The 12,051-nt window shown below is 46.6% G+C and overlaps 1 protein-coding gene across 1 annotated transcript; it reads right to left on the minus strand.

Annotated features, from left to right (window-relative positions):
* Positions 1 to 1,212: 1,212 nt before the first annotated feature.
* LCE7A (late cornified envelope 7A) lies at positions 1,213 to 11,231 on the minus strand. The gene has a single exon (XM_082347274.1). The coding sequence runs from the start codon at positions 10,782 to 10,784 to the stop codon at positions 10,497 to 10,499; it is 288 nt and encodes a 95-aa protein (XP_082203400.1). The 5' UTR covers positions 10,785 to 11,231; the 3' UTR covers positions 1,213 to 10,496.
* Positions 11,232 to 12,051: the final 820 nt, after the last annotated feature.

The raw sequence follows: 12,051 nt of genomic DNA on the forward strand, positions 1-12,051 counted from the left end.
AGAAAAATTCTGAAGGTGATGAATATGTCAGCTGTATACCAAGAAAGCAGGAAAAAATGAAGTTTACAAGTATAGTGAATGAGGCTGATTTCTCTATTTTTACCTGTCCACCTAGATTAACGGAGGTGTGTTTTGGGGACAAATTGCTGGAGCATGATGGCTTCTTTGGAGAGAAATAGAGACCTGGTGACAGAGAGAAGTTTGAGGAGAACCATGCATTGCGTATCCATGATGTGTCAGATCCTATGTTAAGCACTTTAAATGAATGATCCCGTTTAATTCTCACAAAAACCCTTTGAAGTAAGTACCATTATCCTCATTTTACAGATGAGGAAATGGAGCCTGAGAGGGTCCAACAGCCTGCTCCACCGTCGTAGAGCTGGTATTGATGCCGTAAGACTCTGCTGCCTGGGCCAGCTGCAGTGCTGTGCTGAGTCCTGGGAGCTCTACCTCTACGAAAATCTCTGGGATAAGGGAGGGGAATCACTCCTCGGGATGTGCTCTTGCTGGTTTGACCTCAAAGGTGGTGCGCAGGGGCCCAGGGGCACTGGAATTCCTGCTCTTAGGTGACTGACCGCCCCCTTTTCCTGGGACTGGAGGGATTCCTGGAACGCGGGACTTTCATTTTAAAACAAGGATGAGTCAGTCACACTAATTCTGGCTCAGCAGAAGTCTTGTACTTCTGGACTCTGGTTTTCTGGGTCCTGGGCCCTTGATGACATGCCTAGAATATTTTCTTGGACTTAGGCCGGACAGGTGAGATGGTTTCACAGGTAAAGGAGGAAACAGAGGCAATTTCGTATTGCTCTTTTATTTTTGTGCTATCTAACATCAGGATCGCTAGGCAAGGTGTTTCTAGCCTCTTCAACCTTCCATTTCCAGTTGGGGCCTCCCTAGGTTGGGAGACTATGAAGGGAAACAGGGGCTTCTGGTTGGGAGGAATTGGTGGTCAATGAGAATCAGCTTTTCTAAAAGTAGGTCTAGCCTGACCCTACCAGGTGGTGGGCATGGCACTGTCCACTTGTTTGTGACAGTCTACTTGTTTGGCTGCTTCTGCCCCCGGGGGACCTGATTTGGGTGCCAGTTTTGGACTTTGGGACTGCTGTTGGCTTAGGGAGTTATTGTTCTGAGTTTGTGGTGCAGTGGGATCAGTCTCCTTATTAAGGCACGTGCACTCAGGCTTGGGCTCCAAACAGCAGCACGTGGGCTGAATGTAACACGGGGGTTTCGGTGGGCAGCATGGGTTGCATTTTGGTGGGCAGCTTGGGTTGCACTTTGGTTGGTCACACATCTTCTCAAGTTTTGGAGGTCCTAGAACAAAAAGAACATTTTCAGAGGGAAAGCTGGCTGCCTGCATTCACTCCCCCCTTCTTTGACCCCCAGATACATCCATCTTCAGAGTGATGACACAGACCAGCACTGGGAAAGCAGGGCCGGATGCTCAGAGGGAACCCAGTCCCACAGTTCTGTACCTTCGTATGGGTCAGTGTGCTGGTTCCTCACTAGGGAGCCGTTTTCCAGATAGAAAAAGGAAAGACCGGTATATGTAAGAATTTTGCCGAAGGTCTCTTAGCTAATGAGGAAGAGTATGACCCTTGGCAGCCGAGTCTGAGTCCAGTGGCAGGCACTTCAAAAACTTCATCTCATGAATGGTTACAGCCAGCCTGAGACGTCGGTGTTTTCACCCCATTTTACCTACAAATATGATTGAAGTTCATACTTCAACTGAGATCTACCTCAGTTGCTAGTAAGTGGATTCAAGTCAGATTCCATTCCAACTCAGCATGTGCTTGGTCTGGTGTCCAACGTGGTACCCAGGGACCCAGGTGCAACGGGACTCTTTCTAGGGTGACCGACTGTCTTGAGACAGATGGATGTATTTGTCTCGCCCTTCCTGAAAGCATCATCCCCCTCACGCCCCTCAGCATGTAGGAAGTGTCTGCCTTGGGGGTCTTTCCAGCAAAGGAGACGGAAAGGTCATTGCTCTTGGCATGGAGGGCTGAGTTCTAGGCTTGGCTCTATGACTCCTGAGCCAGGGGGCGGGGCAGCTCTTTCACCTCTCTGACCTTTATCTCTTCCTTTGTGTGGGGGCAGCGTTAGGGGTGAAGAGGATACAACTGGACCTTGTAGATGTCCTCAAATTCAACCATTCAGGGCTTCTGTAATCTCCCGATTCTTCTAGAGGTAGGAAAAACCCAAACAACTCTTTCTTTGCTCCTTATCAACCCACCTACCTCCCACCCAGGAAATCCAGGAAAGTTCTCCTTAAGTCCATACACCTAGGACTCAATATATGGCCCCTAGGGCAGCACCGCTATGGTTTCTGCCCAGTCCCTCTTATGGCGCGTGGACAAAAGCCACTGGGAGGTCCCAGAGCAGGACAGAGTGTCTAGAAGCGGCCCAGAGTCAGCAGGCAGAGGGATCTGGAGTGTCTTCTAGCCCAGGGAGAGACGTGGAGGAGAAGAAATGAGCAAGCACCCTGGCTGGGGGCTCATCCCACAAGGCCACACACCCACGTCAGGGAGGTGCCAGGTCTGTCAGAGCCTGTCACCTGGGTGGAGGAGGATGGGTGTGGGAGTTCAAGTGACAACTGCTGAGATCAAGTTGCCACCACCCTCCAGCCTCCAGAGCCCACAGATAAGCCCCTGGCCCAAAATGGTTTTTCTTTTTTTTTGATTTAAAAAAATTTTTTCAACTGCGTAGCTTGTGGGATCTTAGTTCCCCGACAAGGGATCAAACCCGGGCCCCCTGCAGTGGAAGCGCAGAGTCCTAACCACTGGACCACCAGGGAAGTCCTCCCAAAATGGTTTTTTAAACTGAACCAGTTACTGCCGTGGGCTTTCCACTAGACACACACACTTGTGTATCTGTGTGTGTGCATGTGTGCACCCACCTGTGTGTGAGTGTGTGTGTGTGTCCACGCAGAAGCACAAGCACAAGGAAGGAAGAACTTGAAGTTTATGACCATGGCTGCGTGGCTGGACCAAACTGAGATTTCACTGTATTTGTTCATCAGGCTTTAAAATTGGAGCCTGTGTGAATAACTCCTAAGGAGATCACTTCTGTTCTGGCCTCGGCCCCTCCTGCAGGTGGATTCTTCCCCGTCCTCTATCCCACCCCTGCCCTGCCATCCACCACCCCCTCCCAGCCCTACTCCAAATACTCCATCCGGTGCTGAGAAAGCCATGGCTCTCATCTTTTTGTTCTTTTCTCTGTGTCCTGAGGATGGGGGGACTCCTGGGGACAGGAGTTAAAAATCCCCCTCACACCAAAGGTTTCCTGAGGGTTCTCTGAGCAGGACGGAAAGCCTTACCATCCCCTTTTTGCCACTGAAGGCAGATCTGGTTCCCGGAAGGTGTGTGGGATTCTCACATTAGGTGGTTCCTGAAGGAAACCTGTCCGATGACCCACTTTGCTGTAGACCCAGGGCCTCGGCTGTCTCGGATGATGGGTGTCAGGCCCATAGCTCAGCCCTGTCTTCTGGGGATCCACCTCACTCAGCTCGGGTGCACAAGCTGGGCCCCACTGAGCCAGGCGTGGCTGACGCCTCTGCCCTGCCCAGCCTCTCTCCACCTCAACTTTCAGAACCACCAGACCCTCATCGTGTGGTTTCTCTGGGGGAAGGAGCCACCGCCACAAGTCTGAGAAGGCTGTCACTGTGCTGCTTGCTGTTGGCTGAGGACAGACTGGGGTGACTACCCTTTGGGGTCCACTAGGCTTTGCATCTCCTGAGCTAGAGCACCAGGAGGGAAAGAAATCTGAGAAGGGTCACCTCACGGGGTCCCTACCGCTGGGTCTGCACCCTCCACACTCCCAAGTCCCTGGCAGTCTGGCTGCAGCCTCAGCTGGGTCAGGGGCAGGTTCTCACCTGAGAAGCAAAAGTGACTTGTGGGGTAGGGTGTTGGCCTCAATTCAGTTGTGACTCTATGCCTGCCAGTTATTCAGGGATTAATTCTGTCATCCAGGAAGAGGTCTCTGCTCAGTTTTAGGCACACGACGCTGGACCAGGACTCCTAAGGGGTGGGAGTAGGGGACAAGTGACACAGTCCCTCCCTCCAGGTCAAGAGACGCTGCAGAGAGGCTGAGGTGGCAGAGTTCTGCCCTGTCAATGCCCTGACTTGCCTGAGATGGAAGAGGAAGGAGAGGCAGGGCAAAGGGAGACACACAGACGTGAAAATAGAACCCAGACATCAGCAGGAAAATGGGGAAAAAGAGGGGAGAGTTAAGGGCCATAGGAGCCTTGCTCAGTGCCTCCTTCATGGTCTTTGAAGCTGTTTGACAGAAAGTCTGTGTGCACTTGGGCGCCCTGGAGCCCTGGGGGGTGAGCTTGGGCATGTGCGTGTGTATGCGCGCACGTGCGCACGTGAACGTGTGCGAGGAGCCTGGTATCTGGCGCAGTCTCCTTGTTGTCTGAATCTGTCCCGTGGGGGAGTCAGACCTGAGACCAGGGGAGAGAAGAAGGTGGGGGTGGGGGGAGGGGAGCAGGAGAGTGGATAATGAGCCCTTTAAAATTTTTTGTTGCTTTTCTGTGTGCCTGTTTTCCTTCCTTTACAATTTCTTCTCCCTGCCTCTCTGTCTCTCTCTGTCACTGTTCTCCATTCTCTTTTTCTCTCCTCCTCTGTGTCTGTGGTTTACCTTTCTCTCTCTGTAGTCAGTGCCCCTGGACTGACAGTTGGGAGCCTCCTGCCCACCAGGAAGTCCAGCATGTCAGGCTCCATCCTTCCAAGTCCAGGCTGGGCTGTTTCTACAGGAGCAGTTCTCATCCCAGTGGCCAGAGGGTACCCAGAGCTCCCATCCAGGGGTTCACCTGGCTGCTTCCAGACATCCCCTCCCAGCACGTTCCCTTTGGGCAGGTCCCGGGAACTGGTCCCGATTGGGGGTGGGGTGACGCATCAAAGATGTAGAGCATCTTAGGCATCAGTCCTGCGCACTAAAGCACAGAGAGGGAAAGGACAATGCCCTCAGGTCCCATGCCTTCCGAGCCAGTGCTGTCTCCTTTGTCTCACTGCCCTCTCTTTGACCTCTGCCCACCAGCCCAGCCTCATCTCTCGCCACTGTTGCTTCCATGTCATCAGACTGGCCCAGAGCAGATCCCTGCTAAATTCTGCCGGCCTCTGTCTGGATCTTTGTACCGCTCTTCCCGTGGCCTAGAACACCTATCCCCGCACCCTCACTAAATATTACTCAAACCTGAAGTCTCAGCTTACACATCACTTGAGGAAAACGACACTAACGCATAGGGTTTGTGGCCCTGATATAAGTTCTTGGTGCTCCCTATACTTCTCGCTACATTTTTATCATGATTTCCCTAATGGTCTGGCTTCTCCTCTAGTCTGTTAGTTTCACGGGCACAGGCATCCTCTCTGTCCTGCTCACCACCGTTCTCAGCATCTAACACAGTGAATGACATTATGTGGACTTCAGTACTAAGGAATGAATGAATGGATGAATGGACAGCCATGAAGGCAGGACCCAACGACAAGTTTTCTCCGGGTTACCTGCTCTGGACACTTCTTTTCTGTCTCTTTTCAATTCTTGGTTCTCACGCTTGGCTTCTGAAAACTGTCTTCCCTGGACTGGCAGCAGATATGCCCCTCCCTCAGCAGCCTAGTGAATCCGTGACTATCAGAAGCCAAATGGTCTCTGTTCCCTCCGGATGCCAAGCTTCCGAGGTTCTAAGCCTCTGTGACCTTGTCATTCTCTCTCCCCAAGATTCTGTGACTGTGACTGACTCACCGGCGCCCCCTGCTGGCTGGATAGCAGGGTTCCTCTTGGTTTCTTCTCTCCTGAAGGGCACAGGCAGCTCTTGAGTAAACCCATAATGGTTCGATTACCTAAGGCATAAGCCTATCGCACACATAGGTACGGAGTGTCTACTGTCTACCAGGCTCCGTCTTGAACATGAAGTATACAAGCTCAATAGCTGACATTCTCAAAGCTCTTTTAATTCGGTATAGAGACAGTAGACGGCATCAGTACTGTGTGATGAGAATGATGGCAGGGGAAGCACAGGTTGCCAAGGGAGCACATGGGGTCGGATTTGGGGTCTGGCATGCTTTCCGGAAGGAGTGATGTTTAAGCAGGGATTGGATGGCAACGGGAGATAAGGAGTGGGACATGGAGGTGTCCTGTGTAGGGGAGAAGCTCAGTGTGGCTGGAGCACAGCGGGGAGAAAGGAGAAGAGGTGGATGCTGTACTGATGAGGGTCTTATACCCATGGGAAAGGGTTTGGATTTAACCTGAGGACAATGGGAGCCACTGAGGGGTTCTAAACAGGGGAGAAACAAGGATACCTTGAGGGGCAAGGGCTCTATTTTATTCATTTCTAACTCAGCATAAACACCCCCCCCTCCACCTAGGGCCCTTTGCTGGTACTGGCTGGAATAGTCTCCCCAAGAGATCTTCATCACTAACTCCCTCGCTTCCTTCAAGTCTTTGCTTAAATGTGGCTTTATAAGTGAGATATTACACCGTCATCTTCCTATTTAAAATTACAATCTGCCAATAGAGACACGGATGTAGAGAACAAACATATGGACACCAAGGGTGGAAAGCAGGGGTGGGGGTGGTGGTGGGATGAACTGGGAGATTGGGATTGACATATATACACTAATATGTATAAAATAGATGACTAATAAGAACCTGCTGTATACACAGGGAACTCCACTTCACTGTACAGTAGAAACTAACATGACATTGTAAAACAACTATACCCCCAATAAATTAATTAAGTAATTAATTAAAATTACAATCTGCTACCCTTTCCCTCACTCCAATCACCTTTATACAGTTCTACTTTCTTTTCCTAGGTAACACTTTTTATATACATACAATATACGCTACGTATAATTTCTTTGTTCTGTTTTTGTCTATTGTCTTTCTTCTCTCACCAAAATGTCACCTCCAAATGGTCAAAACTAATTTTTTTTTCTCACGGACTCGCCTCAAGCTTCTAGAATAGTTTCTGACATATAGGGAATAAACAATGTTGGTTGAATGCATGAATGCGGATTGTTAGTTACTTTTTTTGTGTGGGCTGTGGTCTCTGCTGTAACTCCAAACTTCATTTGCCCAAGATGAGAAACCTGTTTTTAAAGTCTGTTCTCCAAACATCATCCAAACTAACAGAATGTGTCCCTTCACAGCCCCACTCCTACCTCCTATTTTTTTTTTTTTTTTTTGCCTCTGTCATCAAAATTAGGGATGATTATGACCATCTTCTTTAGCTATAGGAGCTAAATTTATTGGTGATGAGAAAATTGAGGTCAGTTTGCTCTGTAATGGAGCAAATCCTTGTGGTCTCTCACTTCTGGGTTCAGATCCCTGAGGCCCAGCTTCCTGCACTTCTCCTTTGATATTATCCATTATTATCATATATTTATTTGGTTCGAAACCCAAAAGGTAAAAAGGATACACAGTGCAATTTCCCCCTGCTACTCCAATCCCTTCATCCAATAGCAATCAGTTTCTCACATATCTTTCCAGGGATATTTTATATGCAAAAAGCCACACACAAACATGTATACCTTTCCTTCTTTTAACAAAACAAGAGAAACTCCATATTGTTTTGCTCACTGCTTTTTCTCATGTTGGGGATCATTCCATTTCGGTTCATAAAGAGTATCTTCATTCAGTTTGCTGCCTGAATAATAATCTAGAGACACATGGGAATTCCCAATTTGGGCTCTTGCAAACAATGCTGTGGTGTAACACTGTACATACATCGTGCCTTGGGGAGAATACATATAGCATACATTTCCCTAAGTGCAGTTGCTTCCTCAAAAGATAAAACTGAGAGACATTGTCAATTTTTCTTCCATGGATGTTTCACCAATTTACATCGTTCCTCACAATGTGTAAAACTGCATATTTCCCCACAAACTCACACAATGAATTCATTATTAAATTAATTGTGCTCTATCAACCTCATAAAACTGATATTTCAGAGTAGGTTTGAGTTTTTCTTAGTAAGTCAGCTCAATTTTCTTTCATTATGCTTGGGAGCCATAATATTTCTTTTTCTGGAAACTGCCCAGTTATGCAATTTACCTGATATTTAATTAGATTGTTGATCATTTTATTATCGATTTGTGGTGTTCATACTATATTGGGAAAATTAGCCCATTTTTGTGCTATGAGATGCACAATTTCTTCTGGTATGTTTTTAGACTTTTGACTTTGTGTGTTAGATTTCAGCCGTATAGAAACTATTCATTTTTACGGAAACACTTTAAAAAATATTTTCCTTTATTGTTTTTGATTGTGTGTGTTATAATGGTAAAACTGATGCCCATTTTGAAATTATAGAAGAACACTCCTAAAGTTTCTTAAGGAATAATTTGTAATGTTTTGAACCTTTAGGAACTCATCTTAGTATAAAATGAGAGGTTTTTCTTAATGGCTACCCAGCTGTGGCAACATAATTCATTGATCTTTCTTCATAGATTTGAGAGTGTGTTTATCATGTATTAATTTCCCCTATATATTTGGTCCCAGCTCTGAGCTTCCCACTGAGTCCTATCGATCTGTCTGTATATTCATGGTCTAGTACCACACTATCTATATAACAGCTTTGTAATATATTATAAATATATAATATCTGGTAGAGCTAGTCCCTGCAAATTACTCCTGTTTTTTAGAATTGTCCTGGCCATTTTAATATTATGCTTTTGTGCTCAACATCACTAATTATTAGAGAAATGCAAATCAAAACTACAATGAGATATCACCTCACACCAGTCAGAATGGCCATCATCAAAAAATCTACAAACAGTGAATGCTGGAGAGGGTGTGGAGGAACTGGAATCCTCTTACACTGTTGGAAGGAATGTAAATTGGTGCAGCCAATATGGAGAACCGTATGGAGGCTCCTCAAAATAACTAAAAACAGAGCTACCATGTGATCCAGCAATCCCACTCCTGGCATATACCTGGAGAAAAACATGGTTCAAAAGGATACATGCACCCCAATGTCCATTGCAACACTGTTTACAATAGCCAAGACATGGAAGCAACCTAAATGTCCATCGACAGATGAATGGATAAAGAGGATGTGGTAACTATATACAATGGAATATTACTCAGCCATAAAAAAGAATGAAATAATGCCATTTGCAGCAATATGAGTGGACCTGGAGATTATCATACTAAGTAAAGTAAGTCAGACAGAGGAAGACAGATATCATATGATATTGCTTATATGCGGAATCTAAAAAAATGATACAAATGAATTTATTTACAAAACATAAACAGACTCACAGACTTAGAGAACGAATTTATGGTTACTGGGGCAGGGGGAGGAGGGGGGAGGGATAGATTGGGAATTTGGGATTGACATGTACACACTGCTATATTTAAAATAGATAACCAACAAGGACCTACTGTAGAGCATGGGGAACTCTGCTCAATATTCTGTAATAACCTAAATAGGAAAAGAATTTGAAAAAGAAGAGTTACATGTATATGTATAACTGAATCACTTTGCTGTACACCTGAAACTAATACAACATTGTTAATCGACTATGCTCCAATATAAAATAAAAATTTTAAAAAAGAACCATAGTCCTGAAGGATGGGCAGAGCATTGCTGTTGCCTGTGGCCCACTGTTGGGTTGGAAAAAGTACCTTGAGAACTTGCCCCCCCAACCCATGATATTTGTCCCATTAAATAGAAGAGGAAAAGAAACCACATAGGGTGGATAGCAACACCAAGGCCCAAATGTCTCTTGGGGGTATTATGCTCACTGGACCATGGTGTACATTCCCACCAGATTCTGGCGTCTGTGTGAAGAGAAGGCGTGAGGGATTCAGTCAGGAGGATTCACTCAAGGAGAGTGTTTCTCATGGCTTTTTGAACTGAGATCTGAAAACTACAAGTACCCCTGTGGCATTTCCTTCTTAAGCATGTGATTCCCCCAAATAAAAATGATCTGGAGGCTAAATTCTGGGACTGGGAAGTATCGTGTCCTTTATGAGTAGGAAGAAACTTCAGTGATGGTGGCAAATGTGGCAATAGCAGTGGAAGAGGGTCACTGATACTTTGGGAACATCCCCTTCTTATTCCCCTCTGGATATTTTTTTCACAGCCCTGTCAGACTGCTCAGACCCAGGGTCTACCTAGAGGGAATTTCCCATCTGGTGGCTATTTGTGGGAATCTGCTTAAGGAATCCAGGTTCCTGGAAGCTCCTCAAAGCTGAGGATAGGGGAAATCAACAAATTCTAAGAAGTTTTGGGTGCCAGGAAAGATAAGCTTTATTTGTGCACACTGATAAGGCTTTGGGAAGTAGAGTTTTCTCCAGCGTTCAGGTCTTCTTGACCTAGGACCAGAGCTAAGGCCAGGAAGTGTGAGATTTTCAGGAAAAAGAGGAATCCATCATGTATACATCTAGGCAGCTTAATTCAGGAGGAGAGGGACGAATAAAACCGAGAGTGAGAAGTGACATCAACTCCAGACTGGTCCTTGGCTGTGGCTCTTTGGCTCCTCAAAGGTTGCAGGTCAGCTGTAGCCCCCAAAACCATGGCAGCACCTGGAACATCCAGAAAGCTCCACCTCACAGCAGTTGGAAGGCTGGGGCTGGCATAGGTAGACACTTGGAAACCGGTGGGACACCAGAGAGCTGCAGCTTCCAAAGCCAGAAATACAGCAGCTGGGGACACAGCAGGAGGGGGCAGGAGGGGGGCAGGGAGCCAGGGCCTGAGGAGCCTTTGGGGGGTGCTTGGGTGGATATTTGGGGAGGCACTTGGCAGGGAGCTGGCACTTCTGCTGGTTTTGTTGGCAGGACATCTTGGAGAATGTTCAGTTGCTCTATAAAGCAATGCAGATATTTCAAAAGTTCAGTGATTATAAATCTCATCTGTATCAGTATTTTTCCTACAGAGTCTGAAGTTCTGTAATTGATTTTGTGGTTCCAGGGTCCATGTCTTTACAGCAGAGTAGCTCTACTTTCCTGGCATAGGAGAAATCAGGCAGTTGGTAAGTTAGACTTTGGTAACACCTTCTCTTACCTGTCCTGGTTCTCCTACAACTCCTGACTTTAAAGGCAGTAACGTAGAGCACTAGGCAGTTTCAAAAATCTTAAGCTTTTTTTAAAACATTATCTGGTGTATGCATTCTAGAAACCACACGTTTAGCCTGAGCCCATGGTCACTCCACCTGTTTTCATCATCTCCCTTTTTTTCATTCTTACATCATGGGCTCTGCCTTCAGCCCTGTCTGGCTGTCTCTTGTCCTACAAAGGCTTTGTCCTACAAAGCCTCCCCAACCACTGGCTCAACCTCTGGTTACCATTTATCCCCCCTAGGATTGCTACTTCTGAGCCACCCCAGTGATCTCCATGAGCCTTATCTTCCTGCAGTTACCAGGTAGTTTCCATTCTCTCCAACCTGTCCCATTCAGCTGATGTGTGGCAGTCCCGGCCACCCCCAAATTGCCATCAGATCAATGAGGACACTCACCTTGTTCTTCTAACCTTGGGCAAGTGATGATATGTTAAATGCAATGAGGAGATAGTCTGATCTGATGTCTTTTACACATATCCTGCACCTAACTCAAGGGAATAAACCACAGTCATGTGAAAGCTGTTCTCAACCAGGTGGTTATGATGACAATTTCCCACATTCAAGTGGCTCTGTCACTCTGACACTTTGTCACACTGGGTCACTATTGGATGTTCATGAGTATCTTTCCAGAGCATCCCTCCCCTCCATAAGCCCTGGAATTATTTCCATAAAGATGAGAAGATCGTGATTTATAAGGGAGTTTATAATGGCACAGCTTCGGGATTGAATTTAGGGTTTCTGGAGGAATCCAACTCATGCTTGAGATAAAAATCTAAAGCCACAAATGTTGGGTCACCTGAACATATGAAGGAGTTTCTGAAAACTCTATCAACAGGTTTGGGACCAATAATCCAAGCACCCTTGGGCCACAACCAAAGGCTCAGTGTATCTGATTCAGATCCCAAAGTGCCTAAAACATTAACCAACAATGTAGCCTCATAGAAAGGCCCAGCTGGAAAGGATTTCAAGCCACTATTTACCCTCCACACATG

This window comes from Balaenoptera borealis (assembly GCF_965194805.1).
Source record: "Balaenoptera borealis genome assembly, chromosome: 1".
Taxonomy (NCBI): Eukaryota; Metazoa; Chordata; class Mammalia; order Artiodactyla; family Balaenopteridae; genus Balaenoptera; species Balaenoptera borealis.